This window comes from Paramisgurnus dabryanus, chromosome 14, assembly GCF_030506205.2.
Source record: "Paramisgurnus dabryanus chromosome 14, PD_genome_1.1, whole genome shotgun sequence".
Classification (NCBI taxonomy): Eukaryota; Metazoa; Chordata; class Actinopteri; order Cypriniformes; family Cobitidae; genus Paramisgurnus; species Paramisgurnus dabryanus.
This window is the reverse complement of record NC_133350.1, coordinates 35,633,468-35,659,509: the sequence shown is the minus strand read 5'-3', so window position 1 is coordinate 35,659,509 and position 26,042 is coordinate 35,633,468. Positions and strand designations below refer to the sequence as shown.

Here is a 26,042-nt window from a genome sequence, read left to right as displayed (position 1 = left end):
GCTGTTTCCAAGCCTCCAGACACCGAATTAGAGGGATTAACAACACGATCGGTGTACTCGCGGCGAGCGGAGCAGAGGTGAACGCGAATTAATGCTCTTTGGCCACATCGACAAAAGTGTTGTGTAATGCAACACTCACCTGGCTTCGCTGATGGGTGGCAGAGCTGGAGAGACTCCGTAGTATGGGTCCCAGGCCGCTGTGACACACCCGCTGGCGATAGAGGAGGGGGAGGACGTTGGGTTATGAGCCGGTCCGTAGCTCCCATATACCTCTGGAGACCTGGAGAAGAGAGGAAGAATTCGCTCTGTGTGGTTTTGTGGGTGCTGGCTGAAAAACTGGAGAACAGAAATGAAAACCAAGCAGTGGCCCTTCACCATCTCCTGAAGAGCGATCCCCTCCATCTCCAGGTCACCCGTCTCAGGGCCGCTTTGACATCATTTTCTACATCTTGGCGGGCTGAGTGGGCGGGGCGAGCTGCTAACAGGCGGTTCCTCAAAAGCTGCCAGAATGAAGGAATGAAAAAGGCCGTAGCAGGACGCCCCCGGCGAGGGGCAGGCTATGATGGGTGGCAGAGCTGGAGAGACTCCGTAGTATGGGTCCCAGGCCGCTGTGACACACCCGCTGGCTATAGAGGAGGGGGAGGACGTTGGGTTATGAGCCGGTCCGTAGCTCCCATATACCTCTGGAGACCTGGAGAAGAGAGGAAGAATTCGCTCTGTGTGGTTTTGTGGGTGCTGGCTGAAAAACTGGAGAACAGAAATGAAAACCAAGCAGTGGCCCTTCACCATCTCCTGAAGAGCGATCCCCTCCATCTCCAGGTCACCCGTCTCAGGGCCGCTTTGACATCATTTTCTACATCTTGGCGGGCTGAGTGGGCGGGGCGAACTGCTAACAGGCGGTCCTCAAAAGCTGCCAGAATGAAGGAATGAAAAAGGCCGTAGCAGGACGCCCCCGGCGAGGGGCAGGCTAAGACGCTGACGTAGCGGACAGGGCAGCTGTGTTCCGACGTGGCATGATGGCCTCAGTCTACTCTTGGGCGGCCGAGAACTTGTATGAGGCTCTCAGCCAGAGCAATCAGAAGACGATTCTTGTCGACCTCCTTCATGCCCGCAAGACACAGCCAGAGGTGACGTTCCTGGACCACCATGGGTGGACATTGCACATCCGACGGCTTGTGTGGTGACCTTGTTCGCACGTGGCGCCAGGTCAGAGACCGCATAGTGTCTGAAAAACCGCAGAATCGTGACCTCTCTTGTGCAGGTCCCTCAGTGCCTTAGCCTGGTGTACCTGCAGAAACGCCATGGCGTGCAGGGCAGAAGCCACCTCCCCACTAGGCTCATGGCCCGTGAGGGAAGGGTGGCTGGTTCCTTGGGATGCCAACGTAAACCTTTAGCGGCTCCACCGTCAAGAAAGGTGAGAGGAGATGGCTGAACGGTCGGTTCCGGGAGGAAAACTGGTTTTCCACGACCGCGTCAACCATCATGAACCTCGGGAAGAAAGGTACAGGTGGGGGCTGTCTTTGCGGCCCCCAGTACCAATCAGAGGCGAGACGGATCGATGGGGGAGGAGCTCTCCAATCCAGTCGATCATCTACGCAGCCCAAGTGAACATGGCCGCCATCTCGGAGTCGAACACAGGCTCCGAAACCTACCCGCAGGAGGGAGCGGATCCGAGTCGGCATCCAAAATAGACAGCCCCCTCTCCGATGCTGCGACAGACACAGAATCCTCATGAGGACCGATATAGAATGAAAGCGTCGTAGAACACGCGCTAACAGTCTGCAGCGGGACCTCTGGCTATGGATCAGGGTGCTGAGAGCCACTGGATGGACCAGCAGACCGATTTAGCACTGTTATACGGAGATTCGTCTTTCCAGAGTTTTGCCACCGCACCTTTAACGGGGCTCCGCAACAGAAAGGGGGGGTGACGTTCCCGGAGGCACGAAACCCATCTCCGCAAATCCAAGAGGGTCATGTTCACGCATGCGGAACACTAACCCTCCACAAACGCTTCATCAGCGTGCACAGGCACGAGAGACAACGATCGCGGCCATACCGAGCAATCCTATATCTGCCACATCCGGAACTGCATGGACGAAATGACATCTTTAAAAAGACGCACTCGCCATGCCACGAGAATGGCTGTCTTTAAAAAGACACAAATTCAACTCGTGCTGCTCTTTTAAGGAAATCACTCTTTAATGCTGTGCTGAGTTGATGAAGCACATAGGGGAGTGCCACGCACACACTCAAGTTCAAGTTCAAAACCGAAAGTAAAGAGGTGGAAATCCGCGAGCCTCCGCTGAAGTGCTCTTTCTCCAACAACACCAGCACGCAGCGTATCCAACGAGCAGAGAGAGAGCTTCTCAATAGCAGATGATCTGCTGGCTTTCGAAGCAAAAAATAGTGATTTGATATTCGCACCTGCCTCTCTCGTTAAATACTCGTGCGGCAGGGCGGCGCCGGCAGATGCAAATACCTGCATGCCAAGTTCATTGGCATTTTAGAAGTTTCTCGAAGTAGATTGGTCCCGCGAGACGCGTTCCCAATTTGTCGGTCACGACATGACGTCCTAGTGACCGACTGAAAGGGAACAAGCAGGAGAAAACAGCACATTATCAGGGACGTGCACAGGGGGGTTGCTCAGGTTGCCCGGGCAACTGCCCATATGCCCTTCTCGACTCAAGTTGCCCTTCCGAGGTGGAAAAAAATTAATTGTACTTTTACTTCGTTTACACTATGCAGCGTTCCTTCGTTACTGTATTTTAATTAATTACGAAATTTGTATTTTATTTTTAAATTGCTATCTTGTGTTTCTGGCGTATTCGCGAATTAATGACTCGTTTGAGTCGATTCCTTACAAAGTGTTGCAAATAAACGAGTCTTTTGAGTCGATTCTTTACAAAGCGAATGGGCCAAACGTTTAAATTGGTTCGCGAATCAGTTTGAATGAATTGTTCAGATCGCTGCAAAAACTGAATCGTTCGAAGCTGTTTTACTCGTAACCTATGTAGAAACACGCAGAATATAACCAGTGTGGGTGACGTGGAAATGAATTTACCAATCTTTTAACTAAAAGCAAAACTTCACACATGTACCCGCCATTACATACACGCGACCTGTTCGTCGTCAGACACAGTTAAACGCGTGCAACCTCCAGAAGCATTGCAGCACAGATTGAAGAAAATCCATCGATGATTGACGTCTGATTCGCTGTATACTGTACTGTATATGATGTAAGTGATTCTCACAAAACACACGTGACATGACAACGTAAGAAAACATGAGTTTTGTCTCAAATCATTTTTATGTAAGTGTAAACTGTCAATGTCCTCAGACCATCTTAGGAGATTCCAACTTTATACATATGCAAAACTGTTGTCAGTTTACTTGTCTGATATTTCAGCTATAAGCTACATCAACATTGAGACTAGAGTTAATTTGTTAATTTGAAATGCTTGTCTATTCTGTGTTTGTATTATTTTTTCTGTACTGTTTGTGTATGTTGCAGTTTTACACATACTGTAGAAGTGCCCTTCATAAGTTTTCTTCTGTTTGTTGTGGAGTCAAGAAATGTTTAAACATTAAAAGATGAACATGAGACAAAAGTACAGAATCTGTCATATTATTTTTTTTTAATGGTCACTGAGCTGTGTCACTGAGCTGTGTCCTGATTGTTTACACATGAAAAGCATAAAATGTGTAGGATCAGTTTGATTCACATATGTGCATTTGTGTACAACATACATAAGTCAGCATTTAATGCTGTTGTTCTTTGTTGTTAAAGCATGTATGTGTTGAAACATAAACAAAGGTTAATAAAATGTGACATTCTAAACTTCTGACATACTGATATTTATCTTACCAATTTTTGGTCTCCATAGCAAACAGAAAAATCGTGTCTTTACAGTTCTGATACTTATGGAGGGCACTGTATTGTGTGTGTGTGTGTGTGTGTGTGTGTGTGTGTGTGTGTGCACCTGGTAATTATCACGTTGTGGGGACCAATTGTCCCCACAAAGATAGGAATACCAGTGTTTTTGTGACCTTGTGGGGACATTTTGATGTCCCCATGAGGAAACAAGCTTATAAATCAAACAAGATGATGTTTATTGAAAATCTAAGGTACAAGAAAGGTTTTTGTGATGGTTGGGGTTAGGAAATGGGGCAGGTAAGGGGAATAGAATATACAGTTTGTACAGTATAAAATGCATTACGTCTATGGAATGTCCCCACAAAACATGGAAACCAGAATGTGTGTGTGTGTGTGTGTGTGTGTGTGTGTGTGTGTGTGTGTGTGTGTGCGTGCGTGCGTGCGTGCGTGCGTGCGTGCGTGTGTGTGTGCGTGTGTTTGCGCGTGTATATCTAGATTTATTTTTTCATGAGTAACTAGTAACTCGCTACTTGAGTATTATTTTCATTGCATACTTTTTACTTCTACTTGAGTAATTATTTATTTAGTTACTTGTATTTTTACTTGCGTAAAGTTTTTGGCTACTCTTTCCACCTCTGTTAAAATCTTCATGAATCTAGGCTGAGTTTTCCACAGTTAAGCCTAAATAATCAGACAGATAGCAGCTAGCTACAGCTTGGAGACAAGCAGCCTAGGCTACAATTTTTTTGGTAGGCATTAGGCAAACATGTTTGCTGATTTTAATAAAGACCATGTTATTCTCAGTCCTTCATATAGGCCGTGAGTTAAAAAAAATTTTTTAGGGGGGGGTGCCCTTTATTTAAGTCAGAGCAACTGCCCCTAAAAATTCCTGTGCACGTCCCTGCACATTATTAAACATAAAATAAAACACCACCTTTCACAATAAATAAACGTCTTCAAGGACGTAACACCCCCACCATCAGGGACGGATTGGCAATCTGTGCGTTCTGGAAAAGTCCAGAACGGCCGTTCAACGGAGGGCCGTCGCCCGGCCGATGGCAAAAAAAAGTCTAATAACGCAATATGAAAAGCCAACAGCAGAGGCACTAATACGATCACTTTTATGCTGATATGTGTAAAAAAACAAGGAAGAAGAGTCGGCCTACTAGCCGTGATTGGTCCACGGATTCCCAGAATTCGCGAGCGTCTATGTTTGCGAGCCTGAGCATCCACAGCCTGGTCATGATGAGGGACAGACCGAGTTAACTTCACATCAGCAAGAGCTAAGTGCCAGGAGTAGCAGGACACGTGACATTATAATATAATATACACGATATAAAAATAAATAAAACTTGCGTGAAAATTAACGTAATGCGCAACTAGTGTTAGAGAAAGACGTGATGTGAGTGTGTGCGCACGCGCGTGTGTGAGAGAGAGGCGCGATTGAACAGTGGAAACATAAAAACAATACATACTCTGTCATTTTGTTCATATGGGACATAATTCAAACGGCAAAGTGTTTGCTTAAATTTGTATACAGTCGCAATAAAACAAAACATTTTGCTTTTGTCAAACTGTAAAAAGACTTGTCAAACTGTAACCTACAACTGTCATCTAACCAAAATCACACACATCAAAGCAAAAAATATTTATCCAACCCCGTTTAAAAACAGTCTGTGGGTGGACATTCATCGTATTGCATTGGTTTTCATTTCTTTCATTGACTTTATTGTATATGAGAGATTATAGTGAGCTCACATTTTCTGCTACAATGAAGACTAAGGTATTGAATTAAACGGGTAAATATCAGGCATGCATTGCAACCACTCTAAACGTGCTAATAAGAAAGGGGGCTAAATAATTGACCAAATATTTGTTTAACCAAAAAATCCTAGCTTGCACTTTCTGTCTGTCTTCCATCAGAGTGCAGTTTTTCCTTGTCTTTCATATTTGTGTTTAGTATTGTGGAATTGGCAAAGACCTGGTGGTTGTTTGTGAAAGCTGTACAGACAAACTTAATAGGCCTACAGTAGCTATTTTCATTATTTCACAGCCTTATTATACATCAAAGTTTAATATGAGTTTAATATGACATGGACAAAATATTAAATATCCTTGTCTAATAGTCTGACAGTATTGTGGCATAGTATCAGGACATCCTTGTGTCTGTTGCGCACGGCTAGGGGCGAATGGCCGGATGATGGGCCTATTTGGGAAAAAGTCCAGGGCTGTTTTTAAGCCCCAGTCCTCCCTGCCCACCATTAAGTGTTTTTGTTTTATTGTCAAGAACAGGATCAAAAAGAAACAAGACATGTCATCTAACCAACATTATATTGTACTTGAGTTACTTTTCAGCACCCTCAACACGGGACAGCGCATCAGCGATCACATTCTCTGATCCTTTTACATGGTGTATGTCAACATTATATTCTTGAATAATTAAAGCCCAACGCATCAAGCGCTGGTTTGAATTTGACATCTGGAATAAAAACGTCAAAGGGTTGTGATCAGTATAAACAAGGAGAGGAGTAGCACTACCTCCTACATACACATCAAAATGTTGTAACGCTAGCAGAAGTGCCACAGCTTCTTTCTCAATCGTACTATAGCGTTTCTGACACTTTGAAAACTTCTTTGAGAAGTAAGCAACTGGGTGATCAATTTTGTATTTAACCTCCTGTAATAATACTGCCCCTACCCCGTAGTGCTGGCATCGACTTGTAGTTTAAAAGGTGTAGTTTAAAAGGTGTTAGGCCTGGGAGGTTGTGTGTCTAGGGGTATGATTCTCGCTTGGGGTGTGAGAGGTCCCGGGTTCAAATCCCGGACGAGCCCCCAATTGTTACGTTTCCCCCATGGTCTAGGGGTTGGGGGGTAACTGTTTTTTTTTTGGTGAAGAGAGAGAGACATAGGGCTCTAGGTCCCAAGGCACACACTCAGTTTAAAAACAAAACAAAACAAAACAAGTCAGGTTTAAATCCCAAATTTGATTTTTTTGATTTTAGATATTCAGGGCTTAAAAAAGCAAAACTTGAAGGATACAGCCAAAATAACAAACAAAAAGGGGTCTTCCTAATTTTAAATTCTCTGTCTTCCCCTAGAACAAAAATAAATTGATACAAACAAAAAACAATGTACTTCCCTGAACTCCCTCTCTAAATTTTAAACAGGAGAAAAAGGATTAAAACTTAAAGTGAATGGCTGCTCCCTCCTTAAACAGGGTCAAATCTTTGTTAAGTAGTACAAAGTATAAATACTAAACAGAAGCAAACAAACAAAATGATAACTATTCTAGATTACAAATGTTTACGGGCTCACCAGCCCTTTTACACAACTTTTAGCACTTTAGTAAGCACATGGTAAGCATGAAATTCATACAACTCTAAGATCACCTACTACTACTAGTGATGTGACATCTGAAGCGAAGCTCCGGAGCTTGTGTCGAGCAAAAAGGGGCGTTCCAGATGAAGCCCCGATTCGAGGTTTGTATCGTTTCCGTGAAAATCACGTAACGATGACAAACGAGGCCTCGTTTTCTGTTGAATACGTCATTGCTTCACTCTGAGTATCGCCTCCGGATAAAAATGGTTCGAAACTCGCGCCTCTTGTGGGTTTTGCAGTACATAAACAGGTAAGTAAGAGACCATATCTTTTAACATCTTTTCTTCCTTCTTTAACATGGATAGGACCAAAACAGTCTATGCCGGTGTAAATGAATGGTGGAGTCGTTTCCATTCTGTCGTGAGGTAAGTTACCCATTTTTTTGTTCTTCAGGTCGTCTTCTGTATTTTCGGCACTTGACACATTTGAAAATGTGTGATGATACTGCACTGCTACATCCTAGAATCCACCATCCATTAGCTCGCAGTTAATTTACTGTCATTCCACGTCCCTGGTGTTGAACATTTTCATGAAAGTGCTTGATAAGTAAGGCTGATATGTGACTGTTCCTGGAAAGTATCGCTGGATGCTTGACATGTGGGTGTAATGAGGCTTGGCTTAGACGTCCTCCCACTCTTAAGATACCTTCTTCTTCCAAAATTGGACTTAACTTAAACAGTGAGCTATGTTTGGACTTGACAACCACACTCCTTGCTTTCAAGCTCTTTATCTCATCTGGGAACGCTTCTTCTTGAACTAACTTAATGATTACAATTTCTGCCCTTTTCCTTTCTTCTAAACTTGATCTTTCGTTGGTTCTTTGCTTTACACCTCCATGTTCCTTGACACGTCGTTTCAACCTATCTACTGCTTGTCCTACCCTTGACCAATTAGAAAACTTCTCAAAGCGGTCCACCAATGATCTTTCCTTCTTTGCCTAAGTGGTTAACACCATAGCCTTGCAGAGTTCAGGATCATCTTCTGTAACTTCTCCCACCTTGCACTTTCTTTCAGGTTGTTCCTTTTGCTATAAAAACTTTGGTCCAGAGAACCAATTGGAAGTCTTTAGTTGCTTCGCAGTTAACCCTCGAGAGGCATGGTCTGCCGGGTTATCCTCGGATGCAACATAGGCCCATTGTTCAGACTTTGTGCTTGATTTGATTCTTTGTATCCGGTTAGCTACAAACACTTGGCGTTGTTATTTATGTAGCCAAGAATGACTGTAGAATCAGTCCAAAAATATTCTTGGAGATCTTGCATTTCCAGTTCGTTATGGAGCAAATCACTGGTTTTGACTGCAACTACTACCGCAGAGAGTTCCAGTTTTGGAAATGATGAGAAATGATATCATAAGCTCATATCCTTTGACGTTGCCAAAACTTGAAGGCAGGTAGCATCTTTTAATTTCCATCTCAGCCAGATTAGGTAGGTCTCTGATTCAGGACTCCCACTGAGGTCTTAAACTTTCTGGAAGTTCCTCATCCCAGCCGATCTTCTCTCTGCACATCTGCTGGAGTATTTGTTTCTCTATAAGGACGAAAGGCGCCATGAATCCTAATGGATCATAAATCGAGGCAACAGTAGATAGCACACCTCTTCTTGTTAATGGATTAGACTTAAATTGAACTCTGAACTTGAATGAGTCACATGTGATGGGGCTGGCTTAAGGCCATATCCTGATCTTTGTTTGTGTCACGTCCCTCCTCTGGAATGGATGCCATAACATTGTTGTTATTGGAAATGAACTTATGGAGTTTTAATTTGCCAGTATAACAAAGATCTCTTGATTCTTTAACAAGCTGGATGGCTTCCTCCTTAGTTTGGACACTTGCCAAACCATCATCTACATAAAAATGTCTTTGTATGAAGCGTATTGTATCTTTGCTGTATTGATCTTGCCCTTGTGTTGCCAGATGTTTCAGGCCAAAGTTTGCACAGCCTGGAGATGGAGATGCTCCAAACAGGTGGACTTTCATTCTGTAAATTGATGGCGTGGTTTTCCAAATTGCCATTCTCCCACCAAAGAAATCGTAAGTAATATTCCTTTTTAAACAGTAATGGCATTTCATAATGTCCATTATCCTTTTGTGTTATGCCTTCTCTCATCTTTGACAGGAACTTGATGTCATCATGAGACACAGGATCCTCTTCTCCAGCTCTTTCTGAGAAATCTGATTCGAGGACCTTTATGATGTCTAAAGGGGTAATTTCTTTAACTTTGGATCTGTTCACATAGCATACTTCTGTTTTAAGATTGACAGAGGGCTCAACACCTGGAGTCACCTGTTTCACTACTATGCGAAGGCTGATTCCGAAGGCATCTTCATAATCTACACAGGGATTCCCATGGCCAACAATACTCCATCCAAGGTCCGTGCGCTGTGCATAAGGTTGATTTTCCTTGCCAGACACAACTTCTCGTGGCAATAGGGCTTGTGAGCAGTTGTAACCAATAAGTAGACCTACTTCACAATCTTGCAAAGGTGCCACATTTTCTTGGAGGTGCTCTAAATGGGACCAAGCCTTCGCAGTTTCATCAGTTGGTATGTGAGTTCTGTTAACAGGAATAAATTCAATGGTGGTAAAGAGATCTTCTTACCAGAGTAAAAGCCACGGACTTGCAAGTTGCTCAATTTTTCGAGAACTCACTATTGTAGTTCTTGAGGTCATAGTAGAGAGTTTTAACGTGACTTGCTCTTTGTTCGCCTCCAAAGCTTCAGCTACTTCACTTAGAACAAAGGTTGTGTCATTTTGAGAATCCAAGAGAGCATATACAAGGAGCTCTTGGGCTGGTTGCATTGCAGATGAAAGCCAAACAGGAATTATTGCAGAGGTCTGTGTATTAGCTTCATCAAGGATTACTCAATTTAAAGTGGCAACTGTGATTATTTCTTTATGTTGTGTTGCTTGAGGCATTTCTTTGTTCTTTTCTTGAGTTGTACTTGATTTCTCTTGACTTGGATTTTGTTTGGTTCGTGGTAGTCTTTGTTCTTCCTTGTCTCTCTCCTCATGTAAACAAGTAGGATGCTGCTTGTGGCACATGTCACAAACGTTTCTACTGTTGCAGCTCTTCGAGAAGTGACCAGACTTAAGACAACCAAAGCATAGCCTTCCAGCTTGAACAAATTTCACTCTGTCAGTGACTGGGTTCTCCACAAACTTCCTGCATTTGAACAATGCATGCCCAAACTTCTTACAGAAAATGCATGTTTTGACAGTCTCTTCATTTGAACTTGTAATCAGTGTCTTTGCTTTAACATTTTGATGTCTTTGGTATTTTAGCTTATCAGTTTCACCTTGCTTTAGTGATTGCAATGATGTAACTGGATTACAGGCAATTTTTCCTTCTTTAGTCAGAAACTTCACAAACTGGCTGAAGGAGGGGAACTGGCTGCTCTGTTCTTCTATTTCAATGACTTTTCTGTTCCATCTCGCAGTTAGCCAGGTAATCAGGTAACTTTGAAAGAATCTTTCTGTTTTCATTACAGTCATTCAAGATCTGCAATGCCTGGATGTGGACCATGGCAGCCTCAAAACTACGGAGAAAATCCACAAAATCTCTAATCTGAAAGCTGTCTTTAGATCCCATCTTGGGCCATGCTTGGAGTTTGTCTCTGTATGCCTTTGCTATTGTAAATGGGTTACCATATCTCTCTTCCAAAATCTTCCATGCAGCAACATAGGCAGATTTGGTTCCAAGTAGGAAATAACCCACAAGTGCAGTCTAAGCTTGTCCACTTACATATCTACGAAGATAGTATATATTGTCCTTGTCTGGAATATTCTTCTGGTCAATGAGTGTTTCAAATAAGAGTTTCCAGTCACTGTACTTCAATGGATCCCCATTGAATATTGAAGGTTCAGGAACTGGGATTCTGTTGGCGTTTAAAGGTTTAAAGCATCTGCCAGTAGCTTAACAAGCTCAGCTGCGCGCGCGCACGTGCGCGGCCGCGAAGGCCAGTCGAAGTGGCCGCGCAATAGATTTGTCAGACCGCGCACATTTTTCAGACCGCACAACATGGGCGAGGCTAGCCCCTTTTTAGGAATGCTTCAATCTGTCAAGCCGTGTTTTTGTCTTATACTGAATCACCATGGTACACGTATAATAAGTGTTTATTTTCGGATTATTTTAGTCCGGCGGGTACCCGCGCGGCGGAGTAGCACAGTACCTGGGTGACTCGTCCATAGACTTAAACAGAGAGAAGTAGCGCCGGTTACAATGTTCTTCCGCAAGATGCATGCAGTTTTGTTTTGTGCGTCTCAGTGGGTAGTTGCATACGTGTGTCTCTGTTGTTAAAGTTTATTGTATGATTTATCGTTAATTTGAAACTAATTTTAACAATCGGGAGTCATGTAAACATGACGTCACGTGCGTCTTTTCTGGTCATTCGTCATGAAAACATGGCGATTGGAACAGAGTGAAAACAAACTACATATCACTGTATACCACCAGAACCGGTAAGTTATGTGTGAAATCACTGTCTGACTATCAAACAAGACAATAAATATTTTTTTAGTTTGTCACATGTAGACTAATATGAAGGGGATAACGTTTTTAACCCTTAGTGCAGGAGTCACAAGTGTTTTGTTTTAGACATATAGTTAAGGTAATGGTTCAATTAAAAGACTGTTAAAAGAAAATCTGCAAATTAACAAACTATTAATAAACCTACCATATGTTGTAGGCATAAAAGTTATAAATTAGGAGATTTGTCATTTTGACAAAGGCTTAAAACGATACACTGTATATTCACCTAAAACCATACCCACACTGCTGCTGTAGCCCACCTTTTGTCCTGAGACTTTAATATGGCATTAATGGCAAAAAAGTGCTAGCTCGCCATTAATTTGAAATAAAAAGGTTAGCAAAAAAATGCATCTCAAAACATTTATTAAAATATGTTATTTTAAAAAAATTCTAAGGGGGAGCATGCTCCCAGACCCTTGAGGGGTAATATTCTTCTAATCTTTTTTACCCCTGACCCGTTTTCATGCCTGAAAGGTCTCCAAAAAAATCTGGATTTTGGAGTTAGTTGAACCAATGTTAAAATGATAGTTATTTTACAATAGACATATTATTGGTTTCTGTAGGAAAAAAGAGCAGGTGGTGGCAGCGGAGCTCATAGCCCTAGAGCTCTAACGCTAGAATCGCCCCGGGTAAACATTGATGCATTTGCTGTCATCTCTTTGAATCTCCTATGGCTAACCCAGGCTCGTGGTCATTTTCGTCAGGTCGTGTGGTTGCGAATTGCTCACAGCACTGAAATGTGCGCTCAGAAAAAAAAGAATTTGCTCAGTGCTGAAAAAAATTAGAGGGAACATTGATCCAAAATATAAAAAGCCTTTATTCAAAACATGGCTTACTTAGAAAACATTAAAAATGATGACTAAAACACTGCACACTGATGCATTTCGGCCATCAAGCCTTCCTCAGAGTGTGTCAGGTACAAAATTAGTCACAGGTGTACATGTAATCAATTGCTCAGTAGGAATGGGAGATACCAAAAAGACCATTACAGGGGGAACAATAATATCACAGACCATTACAAAGTATAATCAATAATCACACATCATAATTATATACATTTTACAAATATGAAGTTAGATCCAATTCTTCATTCAAACCAGGAAAAATAGTAGCTTTTAGCTGAAAAATCCAAAAGGCTTGTAGAAGTCTTTGTAATCGATCTCCCTTTCTGATAGATCCAGTCACAATTTCCAAACCAATAATTCTTAAGGTAGAAGGATTCATGTGTATATGCATAGTGTACTGCCATGGGGTAAACTTTGTTTTTTGTACGAATTGCATTTTTGTGATCCCATAGTCTATCTTGCAGTCTACGTTTAGGCTGTCCCACATTAAAACAGTTGCAAGGACATTGAAGCCTATAAATTACATGTGTACTTTTACAATTGATAAAAGATCTGATAGTAAGTTTTCTTTGTGCACATATCTGCAGATGACTTTGTTTGAATTACATTCTCACAATGATTGCAGTGTCCACACTTAAACATCCCTTGTATTCCTCTGTCCAATCAAGTTGTCCATTTAATGAGGGTAGGTAACTTCTCACAACTTTGTCTTTGATTGTAGGAGCTTTTTTGTAGCTCACTATTGGAGGTTCCTGGAAGATCTCACATAGACTTGGATCTGTCCTGGATTAATAATTGAAATTTAGTGGAAGTGCTTTGATTTTGTTGTCTTGAAATTCTTTACCCTTCTCTGTTAGAGTAAGAGTTCGTTCACCATGTCTTGGCTGCTCCACATCCTCTTGCTGGACTTCAGCATTACCCACTTGAGCTTCTGAAGGGTCTTGACCTGTATCATCCCTAACACTGTCCCTTACCTGACTTGTAGACTCACTAGACTCAGCCATACTTGAATATGTTTCTTAAACTGGCTGCATAAATGTCAATATAAATGTACTATAAATATAACTTAAACAGAAAATGTATCTAGGCAAATGTCAGCACTACTTGTTACCACCTACTAAATATAAAAGACTCTTAAATGTAAGTGTATATGTATTGGAAATAAAATTGTTATGGTAAGGTGTGACTATCAATTGCAATTTTACTGAAGTGTTTTAAAAGAGGCACTTAGAAATTTGAACATGTATAAACAAAATATCAGTTCACTTAAAACACTTTTAGAGAACTCATATGAAAGGGCAAATAACCTTCACTTAATATTACCATAACACACTTTCAACTGGCATAAAGCATTGAATGGGAACATAAACTACAAGGTAAAATTCAGTTAAGTTAAAACTTTTGCTAAGCAGAAAAGTTGCAATTACAACACATATCACAATAATTAAATCAACTTTCACTCACATGAACCTTAACAGCAACCTCTTATAAAGCACTTTTCTTAGCCCACTCTTATTAGTGTCCAGGGGCCTCATTTATAAAGCGTGCGTACGCACAGATTTGATCGTAAAGTTTGCGTACGCAAAAATCCACGGCAAAGTGCATATTTATAAAAGTTGTCTTTGACGTGGAAAAGTGCTTAGCGCCACGTCAGGGTCTGAGCAGACGTACGCACTTTTGCTTGTCTGATTGCTGCAGGTTTTTGGAAATATAAGCCAATCTTGCTGCTCGAAATTTGGTTTAAACATTGAGAAGTGCTCTTTTATATGTCTGTGACATTAATTAGGCATCGTTTAAAGGCGGAGATCTGAAACTGCTCGGCTGCGCACAAGTTCAAGTTCATTTGCGTTTATAGATTTGAAAGGGGTACGCGCGTTTTTTGCGCGTACGTTCGGTTTATGAATCACACGTACGCATTTTTGATAAATGATCGTAAGATCAAATGTAGGATGGTTTTTACGCAGCATTTTATAAATGAGGCCCCAAGTCTTTATGGCAGGGCTATTCAGATCTTACCCTGGAGGGCCGGAGAACTGCATAGTTTAGCTCCAACCTTAATCAGATTTTAGAATGGCTGTTGAAGCTGTCTGTGTGATAAACCAAATTTGGGCAGATTCTACAAGCATCAACTCTGTAATGGTGCAGTGGATAGTGCCTTTGTCTTCTGTTCGGAAGATCCTAGGTTCAAATCCTTGTAGGGCCAATGGGGTTGAAGGACCATGAAAGTGGTCATATCTGCTCTTCCATCTTTCTCCAGGGCTTCTATGGTAGGCTTCTTGCATGCAATAACTATTTTATCTTAACAAAACAAATAGCTTCATCCTTCCTTGAGATGTTAAAATTTTCTTTGCAGTTGTTTTGGTCTCCTAGAACTGTGTGGTCAGCTGCTTTGCTTTTTATGCAATATGTGTGACTTAATTCAATTGAAATCATCTACATTTTAACAACTGTTTTGTTTTGTCTCCATGTAAAAGCACGTTTGGTAAGTGTTCTCCTAGTTTTTTCAACAAGCTATTCGTTTGACAAGTTAAGTGGAAGCTTCTAGCAGCATAATTTTCAGGAAGCATTGATGGATCACATGGAAACCAATGTCTTGTTCAAGAGCATAGCAAGAGAATATATCCCTTGTTCAGTTCAGGGCCAGCTGGGCTGACTTTGTAAATCACTGCTGTTCAGGTGTTCAGTTCAGTGCTGATTCGGTTTTCCTTGTAAATCACTCCTGTTAAAAAGTACTTAAGTGGTCTTTAAAATTATGGGGGCTTATAAAGTAATATATTAACCTGCCCTTCTCTACAGGCTCCTTGCTATTAAAAAGCAATAATCTTATTAATGCTCTTACAAACATCTAGTTTGATTCCCTGTTGAGTTTCTATATGCCTGTGCAGTTGCTGTGGTCTCCTAACCTGTTAAAGCGAACCGGGCCCGGGCCTCGTTTTGTTTACAAACTATTAAGTTTACAATACATTATACTGATGAAGAAAGTTAATAAACTTGTCATGCCATATATCATTAGAAAGGTTGGAGGGTTTAGATTAGAGGTCTGCGCGGGACACAATTTTCAGTCCTGCTCCCGCCCGCACCCGCAAAGTTCAGTCCAACTCCCGCCCGCTCCCGCAAAGATTTGTAATTTTTAGTCCCGCTCCTGCCCACATCTGTGATACTTTGTACCGCTCCCGCCCGCAAATGCCCGCAGGCAGGATGGATGGATGTTTACTTTCTGTCTCAGGAAAGGTCTTAAAAAAATGTGTTTCAGACGCATCTATATTTGAGTGCGCTTGCCACGCATCAAGATTTAAAATAAACTTGGCAACTTGATGCGAACGGTGTCTAAAAAGAAAAGGATATACAAATCGTAATTTTTTAAGATGTAACAATGAATCGTCATATATATATATATATATATATATCATATATAGTCTATTGCAAGAGTATCAAAAATCTATTTGATGCAAAACTCATCAGTTTATTGGAAAATAAAGTTTCATATATGAAAAAAATCCACTATATTTATTCTTTTTGGACACAAAGTATGCCTTTTTTACGACGTTATTTACCTATATACATGAACAACATGATATAATTACTAATAAAAAAATTAAAAAGATTTGATAAAGCTTTGATCAATCTTGCTTATGTATTGTATACTATAGGGGTTTGCAAACTTTTTCAACCCAACAGGTAATCCCAAGACCCACCATTTAAAAAAATAGAAACAAACACATTTATTTCCTTTCAGTAGTTTTTGAATAAGTTTAATTGAATAATATTTTAAAAAGTTATGAATTTATAGTTATTCATATGAAGTTATGAAGTTATAAATTTCATAGTGTGGCCAATTAAAATACACTTGGCGAATAGAGCAATAAAATACAGCGTCTTTTCAAAATAAGCTGCCGTCAGAGCAAGTGTAATTGCAGCATTTACACGCTCCTCTGCTCTGATCTCTTTTTCCAAATTGTTCTTTTAAGTCAGAATGTAAAAATAACATGGACACTTAACTTACGTTCTTACAAAGATGTTGGATTTAGGGATATGCAGGTGAGGATTTTTTTCACCTTCTGAACTTATTAAATACACCGCATATTTTAAACGAAAATATATTTGGCAAAGACATTTAAAATCTGTAGTAGGCTACATTTGATATTTAACGTTAGATTATTAAATATTTCCATTTCTTAATAAAATAAATTTGTTAAATGTTAGTTCATTATTATTCATTATATATATACGAAAACTCAACACCAATAAAACAGCAGGCTTACAATGACAAACTCACTTATATTAAACAGTTTGTTTTATTAATCAAACGAATTCGACGGATGGTATCTGCGTTATAACGAATAAATGAAAGACATAATTTTCCATTACTACGAATGCTTAGTATTTTTTTATTATTATTTTTTTATTAAAACAGAACAACATTAAATTAGTAAAATGACTCGCTTATATTAAACCGAACGTTTAATAAAAACTAATAGACTGAAAACACGTCTTTAACATAAATAAATCTAAAGATTTGCGGCTGAAAATGAGTCCCACTCAGCACTAACATATTTATTGGTAAGCCTGCATGTGTTCAACCATACAAAACATTTATTAGGCTGCTTAAAAGTTTTTATTGCTACCAAATAGAATCTCCCCTCACAACTACAAATGATGTACTACTTTAATTATTTAATATATTTTACTTTACACTAATATTTAATTTGGGGGAGTGCAGCATATCATCCCTCCCGCCCGCACCCGCAAGTGAATCTCTATCATCCCGCAGACCTCTAGTTTAGATTTCATTTTTAAGTGCTGTTCCATGAAATAAATGCTCTAGCAAAATTAATAATACATTTTATGCAACGAGGTCATATTTAAATTTGTTCATTCATAAAATGACTTCACGCTCTTATTATGAAACTGCAACTCCCTCATAATTTTAGACGAATTCACACTGCAGAAATCTCATTGCTAAGCATTCACAATATAACATCCATTCGCAGTTTTAGTCCACAAACGTATTACATATGAGAAATATTGATATCTCTTCGTTGTTTCCATGGGATTTTGCATCAAGTTATCCTAAATCCATATTAGTATTCAACAACTGTACATGCAGCGCGATTCTACTATGGATAAGGCATATGCGTTCAGGTCAGTCAGAGTATTATGTTTAAAATGAGTCCACACACATTATGATTAATATTTCACATACAGCTAATAAGTTTAGTTTTTTACTGATGTTTTTGTGTGTTATTTTCGTGCACCTGTTATCTGCAGTAACTTAGGGAGCGTTCCACTCCAGTTTTAGACACGCACTCGCGAACTTCCCTAAACACTTCCCCTCGGGGGAATCCCTGTCGCCATTTTGAAGTGCGTTCCACTTTGTCAAGTGGACGAGGGAAGTTTGTATGGACAGACCCTCGCTCCCTCGATTTTGACCGAGGGAGCAAGTCTACTTCATATGTACACTTCAGGCAGCTCCATATCCCACAATGCAACATTATTGTGACGTCACTTCAGCAACTCGCGCTTTGCACATGGAGGGGGCGGTCTCCACTTTCCATGTTCAACGTCATCAGAGAGAGACGCTGAGAGAGAGACGAGGAGAGGATTCGCAAGCCCGAAGCTCCGTTGAGCTTATCAGCTAAAAATCCAATTTTTTTCACTATCTTATTCCTATCTATATAATATAACTTATTAGTTTATCTTAGGAATACTTTACCTTGACGATTACTGAATTGTATTACTTAGCGAAACGATTTTATCACTAGTAACACCCAGTGTTAGCATATAGCCCGCTAGCATCACAGGTGCCGGCTGAAGCTAGCATTTCTTACCGTCTGTTTACTAAACCTGCCTTCGTTGGCGATCTAATGGCAGATTCATACGATGTATGCTTTTCTGACCTGTCCACACCAGATCGGGAAGCTGTGAAGGAGGTGCTGCCCGGCCTTCGCAGAGTCAGCTTGCCTCACATCACCCTGACCACAGACGCTCGTAGGCGGCCGAGGCGTGCTGCGAGCCAGCAACCGTCTTGATGCAGCTTCACGGACCGCGTTCGGGCGAACGGAGACACAAGCACCCAGCATGAAAACGGTAAGACTCCGCTTGTCATTGTAACCTGCACTACTTGCCACATGTACAGTTTAGCTTCTTCCGTCAGCATAGAGGGGTTTACATGTGCTAAGTGTATTGAAGTAGTTAGGCTGACAGAGAAGGTTGCAGAACTAGAAGCGCGCATCCGAACGCTAGTTGAGGACAGTAAGACCGCTAATGTTAATGTTACGAACACTGTTTCGGGGTCCGCCTAGTGTTAAGCGTAATACACATGGCTCGGTTCCGACTTCAGAGTCAAGGCGGCTGACTAACTGGGTGACTGTCAGGCGGCATAGTCACATTCGGCATCCAAATCACGTTCCTGTTTTAATATCAAACAGATTTTCTCCACTCAGCAATACACCGGCTGAGACATCTGTTAAAGGTGCCCTGGTTATTGGAGATTCTATACTCAGGAACGTTGGCATTGAGGCACCAGCCACCATAGTCGATTGTATACCGGGAGCCAGAGCGTCTGACATTAGATCCAAACTTAAAGTGCTGGCTAATGCTAAACGTAAGTTTTCTAAGATTGTTATTCACGCCGGCACGAATGACACCAGACTCCGGCAGTCAGAGATCACCATACTATTAAAGAGGTGTGTGAAATTGCAAAAACAATGTCAGACAATGTAATTTGCTCTGGTCCCCTCCCCGCCTACCGGGGGGATGAAACTTACAGTAGATTAGTGTCTCTTCATGGCTGGATGTCAAAGTGGTGCCCTCAGCATAATGTAGGGTTTATAGACAATTGGAAGCATTTCTGGGGAAGACCTGACCTGCTAAAGAGAGATGACCTCCATCCGTCTCCGGAAGGAAGTGCTATACTCTCTAGAAATCTGACCAATAGTCTTAGTTGTGATATTGTCTGACTATCCAGGGCCCAGGTCAGGAAACAGACAGATCGGCTTACCCATCAGTCTGTTAGCTGCCTTGACATGTCAAGATCACATATATCCCAGCACATAGAGCCTTTTTTACCAGAGTACCAACACATCTCGACTGTGTCTGTTCCTCGAACAAATAATACAGGACACCGTTTACCTCGTCTCGTACAAATCTTATTAACATAAAATTAGAACACAATACATTAACAGATGAAACTCAGATGTTAAAATTCGGCCTTCTTAACATTAGATCGCTTACCAATAAAGAACCTATTATCAATGAAATAATTACTGACCAAAACTTAGATGCACTCTGTATAACAGAGACCTGGCTTAAAGCAGACGATTATCAGTTTAAACGAATCCACCCTACAAGACTATTATTATAAACACGTTCCTCGTCTAAAAGGGAGAGGGGGTGGTGTAGCTACAATATACAACAAAATGTTCAAAGTAAACCATAAATCAGAACTAAAATTTAATTTGTTTGAAATTATACTGTTAAACATGGAAATAACTGATCGTTACAACAAACAGCTTTCGTTCATTTTAGCTACCATATATAGGCCTCCGGGCCACCACACAGATTTTCTAAAAGAAATAGCAGACTTCCTATCTGAGCTTACAGTCACTGTAGATAAAGTTCTTATCGTTGGTGATTTTAATATCCATGTGGATAACTCAAAAGATGCATTAGGACGTGCGTTTATGGATGTTCTAAATTCTCTCGGTATTAAACAAAACGTGTCAGGGCCCACGCATACTCGTAAGCACACATTAGACTTAATTCTGTCACTCGGACTCAATATTAATGACATCGAAATATCACCCCAGAGCGATGCCGTTTCAGACCATTGCCTTGTGTCATACACAATACTTCTAGATAGGACCACTCAGTCTACAACATGCTACAGCAGGGGTCCCCAACTGGCGGACCCCGGTCCGAATCCGGACCGCGAGATGCGTCCATCCGGACCGCAAAGACTTTTAACACAATAAAATACATAAATAGCAAACGCTATTTAACGTTATTATAAAATCTTATTTATATCAGGCACATATATGGTCAGCCCAGTAGCGCTATATGGGTCCTACATCAACACAGGTTTCGATTGCGGAGCCAGCGCGAACATTTACGGACAGGTGTGCAGGGAAGAAAGCAGAGAGCCTCATCTTGCTTGCGAGTCTGTTGCGGTTGTCAAAAGTGGGGACATTAAACACCATTACGAAACTAAACAAAGACACTTTGAAGAAACTTACCCTCAGCAGTCCGAGGTAAGGGTGCGAAAAATAAATGAACTAAAAGCCCAGTATGAGCGACCCACACTCACTCATTGCCAAACAACGAGCTATGCGTCATCGAGCCATCTATGAGTGTTCACTGAAAATACAGTGGATTTAAGGAAAGCATAACAAGCCCTTTACAGATGGGAAAATAGTAAAGGAGTGCGTGGATGCTGCATTTTTGGCTCAACGTATAGTTGCGAGTCAGCATTCTCAACAGTTAACATTATCAAAAGTAAAAACATGTCAAGAATGATCAATGAGCATAGTTTTTTTAACTAGGACTTTTTATTCTTTCGTCTTTTGAACTTATTTACATTTTTATAGACTTGAAGGAACAGTACAAATTAAGAGAGAAATGTTTTCCTGCACTTTTTCAGTTTTCCAAAACTGGCAGTTTACTTTTACCTGTTTGTGTTTATGAATGATATTGATGATGATCTTTTACCAGTGCAACTTGAAGCAGCTAAGCAGAACTTAGTTAAGTACAGACAATAAATGAGAATGAATGTAACATGTGATATGATTTGATTAAGCCAGAGAGGTTTGTATTCATTGATTGTGATTTTAATTCTCAGTTTAGCAGAAAAGTGCATGTTAGTTTTCCTATAAAGTTGTTATGTGGAAATGAATGTGTGTTTTGCAGATTTAGAGATGAATGCATTTTGCACTGTTCCCTTCATATTTTTGTCAGACATTGTTACTGGATAAATTTAGATATTTTGTACCAAGCAACTGAAAGGACATACAGTAACAGAACAGCTTTAAAATGAAATCCATTTTGTGAAGGATTATTTATGCTTATACATATGAAGAAACATTATTCAATATGCTTGATAACACTATATTTTGTTCAATAAAACAAATATTTACACTAATTTCTTTAGTCTGGCGAAAGCGGTCGATTTATGTTTTTACATCCGGACCTCGGCTGGTGCGGAGGGTTCATTTACTGGACCTCCACCAATTTTAGTTGAAGACCCCTGTGCTACAGATTAGCCAGAACAATAATTTCCACCACTAAAGATAGCTTTATCAGCACTCTTCCAGACCTGTCTCAAATGAAACATGTAGCAGATAACCGTGAAGATCTGGATATTATAATAGAAAACCTGAACAACGTTTGATCTAGCACGATTGGTGCCGTTGCTCCCATTCGAAAAAAGAGAATCAAAGAAAAAACGCCAGCTCCATGGTATGACCATCATACTGCAGCCCTTAAAAAAGTATCTAGAAAAATGGAAAGAAACTACCGAAACAAAAAGTTAGAGGTATGGCGTTCAGCATGGAAAGAGAGTGTTCAACACTACAGACAGGCTATTAAAACCGCCAGATCTACCTATCTCAGTACGCTTATTAAAGAAAATCATAACAACCCTCGTTTCCTCTTTAGCACAGTTGCAAAACTGACTAGAAACAAAGAACAAACAGAAACCAATAGTAAACACTGCATGAAAAGTGGGATTTTCGTCCCCGTAAGCGCCTGTAGGCTCCCGAAAATCTCCTGAATTTTCGGCAGCTTTCCTCAATTTACCAGCAGCGAACGTCGCGTTTGTCTGTGTCACAAGTTGTCGTTAACGAACCATGACGTAGTTGGAGAGCCCCGCGCGGGTGCGATGCCTCTAATTAGCATATGAATAGCAGCGAAATCTCTGCCGGCCAGGTAGAGCGTCTCTGGTCTAATTAGCATGTGAATAGCAGCGAAACTAGAGTAACGGCCCACTTGAATGTAATCACTCAGTATTGGCTGAAGTCACAACTTTTAAACCAGTAAAATCCCCCGTGAATGGTTGGCAGATCACTTCAAACCAATCACAAGGGATTTTTCTTGTTTAAAAGTAGTGGCTTCAGCCAATACCGAGTGAGTAAATTCAAGTCGGGCCGTTACTCTAAAGAGGGGGGTTATTGGGCACCCTGGCTCATTATAAATGTAACCCCCAATAACAATAATAAATATATAATTTATGTTATAATTTATTATATATTAATGTCATTGTGCCATGTACTACATTATTCACACCATCAAGGAATATAAGAGAAAACAAAGAGGTTTATTTATAAACACACAGCTGTTTATTCAAAGAAAGAGCTTTATTTATAAACACACATCTATTAAGTCAAAGAAAGAGCTTTAATTATAAACGCACATCTATTAAGTCAAAGAAAGAGCTTTAATTGTAAACACACAATTATGTACAAAGCAGCATAATGTCTCTTATGTTCTCCAAACACGTCAAAAAGTGCGAGACATGCGGGAAAGATCCCTAAAAAACTTTTTTAAAGTGATCAAGTGTTGGAAAAAAAATCCTCAAAAACGTTGAAAAAAAAGAGTCACTTTTGCAGGCGCATATGGCGAGTTGCCAGAGAAAACAACAACTCTAAAACGTTGGGGAAAAGTGTCACTTTTGCAGGCGTATATGGTGAGTTTCCCTGTATTTTGGTGTCGCCTCTAATCTGGATTGCAGCGTTGCACAGAGCTCGGAGAGTTCAAGGCTGCGAGAGGGCGGTGGCCGCACAATCCATCCAGACACCCCGTCAACAATGCCGTCTTCCTCATCAGACATGAGATCTATGGTGGCGCACCTCCAAATTTCCATCTCATCCTCAGCCAGCACACTTCGTCTTGCTTCCAGCAACTGTAATACAATCAATAAAGACAATAAGTGACCTGAAAAATACTCACATTGACAAAAAACTGATCTAATATAATAAATCTTACCCTTTTTCTTCTGGATCGACTCCGAGCTAAACTTTTCGCATTTTCCGCCCGCGATGCGAGTTCAGGTTGTTTGTATCTGAAGCTCCGGCGTACCGACTCATAATACGTCTTACAGGCAGCTGGAAAACAATTAAATAATACTGGTATTAATAAAAACAGTCACGGTACAATTAAACCAGAAATGAGGAAAAACATTAGTTTTACAGAGAAGTTATACTTACAAACAATGTCGTCACTCTCAGCGGTTAAATCGGGACTTGCTGAAATAGCCCCAAGCAAATAGGAGGTCACGGCTTCGTTGTGAGGGGACGTTAGTCTGTGGAAACAAAATGTGCGGGTTTAAGCTCAGATCTATCAACGTATCTATTTTAGAGGTCTTCACGGGTCCACTTAGATCCGAAAACCCGAGGTCCGACCCGAGACCCGATCGGGTTCGGGTCTAAAAGTTTCACATGTGCCTCGGACACGGGTCGGGTACAATAATAGCGGCATCGGGTCTCGGGTAATTTAAAAATGAATGTGTTTTTTCTGAACGGACCCGAGAAGACCCGAACTCTCTCACCTGTGTGTGTCAATGTCCTTTTCAAACCTCTCATCTGTTTGCCAAGAGCGCTTGCGACATTGTGTGGTTGTCGGAAGGTTAATTTTCGTTGAGACAAACATGTCAGTCAATTATAAATGTACATTTTAGCGGTTACGTTGGTGTCGTCGTCAGATAACAAAGTAAAACGAATGGAGCAGCTCGCCAAATTGGTTGCAAGGCCACCGGAGTTTCTTTCTGTCTGACTGCTGCGCGTGGGTCTGCAGAATGCACACACGTCAGTGCCGTTTACATTCGGTTCCAGTCGGGTTAAAAACAAATTTTCACTTGTTCGGGTCGGACTCGGGTCTAATTTTCTCGGGTTTGTCTCGGGTCGGGTCTTTCTTTAAAAAATTTTTATTTATGCACGTCGGGTTCGGGTATGAAGTGATTCGGGTCATTTCGGGTCGGGTACATTTCTTTGGACCCGAGAAGACCTCTAATCTATTTCCTTATATAAGAATAAAAAAAACATTCTTTAAATCATAACGTTACATTACCCTTGCTCTGGTTCATAGCGCCTGCAGTTTGCCTCAGAGTTATGAAGACGCCGTACAGCCTCCTGAAAATTACAAGACAAAAAACACCTCTAAGTTATAAAACACACACAGGTTCTGCTAACGTTACTTTTAGCTTGGGCTACTTAAAAAAATATGCTTATACATAAAGTTATTCTTACCGCAATCTTGGGATTGTTCGCCCGTCTTCTCTTCTTGGAGTTATTTTCTTCCACAGTACCGTTACAGTTTTTCGACTCCAAAGCAGCCAACCTATCCTCAATGGTCAGCAACCTGGAGTTTACTGCGGCAAACTGCCCGTTCACATTGGCAAACTGCTCATTCACATTGGACGTAAGCAGAGTAAGCTGACGAGACAGTCCACTCAAAGCATTCAGCAGTTTCTTCTCATCGGTCAGCGGACTGGATGAAAGGGGTTGGTCGCGTCCATGCAGCGGAGTTGAAGGAGAGCTGAAGGCTAGACGCCGTCCTGCCATTGTAGATCTCACGAAAGCGCAAAGTAGCAAAAACACAGGAAATGTAGAAAATTTTTTGAGAACAAACACCAAACTGTGTCTGTTATATGCTCGTCTTCTACCGCTGTATGACTCGTCATAGGCCGTGACCTCGCACGTGATTGGACGAAGGCGACAATCTCGTCTGGCTCCTCCAATCACATGCGAGGTTATTGTTATAAGGAAGATCTCGCGAGACGTGCGCGCATGCGTATATGATATAAACAAGCGCGGTGGCCTGACTCTCTGTTGTGATATCAACACAGTGTGCTGTCAGTTGAAAGATGGAAGTCCCAAGACTGAAGAAACGACCTCGCCGCTTCTGTGAACATTGCAACACTGAACTGTGTCACACACAGTATTTTGACCACAGAAAGCGCTTTTTCAAAAATGGAGTTTGGGAGAAAAAATCCAAAAGGGCTACGTCAGATAACGTCCTGAGCCAGCTGCTGTCCAGTCATGAACCCGCTGTGAGTGATGTACCGTCAATGTGTAAAGACCCGGAAGATAACTTTACTGGAGTTAGAGAGATTGGTGGAAGTGAAATGCACTCCGAGGACCCAGAAAAAGAATTGATTGAAGAATTTGAAGAAACGCACCCAGCAAATATCAGTTCAGACAACGGTGAGCTTAATTACATATTTTTTATATTAGCTTTGCTTGGTTTACGTATGTTACAATATTTTAAACAATACTAAAACATATCAACAAGTAAAATAAAATCAACAAGTTAAACAAAAAAGTTTTGAATATACTATATCAAAAAGTAGTCTTCCAGCAAGTTTTATCCATTGTGGTAGCCCTTGCTAACAAAAAGTTTGGAGACCCCTAGTTAAATGTGGTTGATT

At 41.0% G+C, this 26,042-nt stretch overlaps 1 protein-coding gene across 1 annotated transcript; it reads right to left on the bottom strand.

Moving 5' to 3' along the window:
- Window positions 1-22,767: 22,767 nt before the first annotated feature.
- Window positions 22,768-25,238, bottom strand: LOC135758165 (uncharacterized protein C14orf93-like). Its single transcript, XM_073811768.1, has 5 exons — window positions 24,862-25,238; window positions 24,683-24,744; window positions 23,824-23,918; window positions 23,603-23,721; window positions 22,768-23,519 (listed from the first exon to the last, which is right to left on the bottom strand). The coding sequence occupies exons 1-5, from the start codon at window positions 25,174-25,176 to the stop codon at window positions 23,283-23,285; spliced, it is 828 nt and encodes a 275-aa protein (XP_073667869.1). The 5' UTR covers window positions 25,177-25,238; the 3' UTR covers window positions 22,768-23,282.
- Between the last annotated feature and the right edge of the window lie 804 nt (window positions 25,239-26,042).

What these genes read in the sequence shown, in the direction of transcription:
- LOC135758165 (XM_073811768.1), bottom strand. Translation starts at nt 25,176, where the DNA reads ATGGCAGGACGGCGTCTAGCCTTCAGCTCTCCTTCAACTCCGCTGCAT. An exon ending in CGCTATGAACCAGAGCAAGG is followed by an intron (nt 23,919 to 24,682) that starts GTAATGTAACGT and finishes TTGTTTCCACAG; the next exon opens with ACTAACGTCCCCTCACAACG. An exon ending in TGAGAGTGACGACATTGTTT is followed by an intron (nt 23,722 to 23,823) that starts GTAAGTATAACT and finishes ATTGTTTTCCAG; the next exon opens with CTGCCTGTAAGACGTATTAT.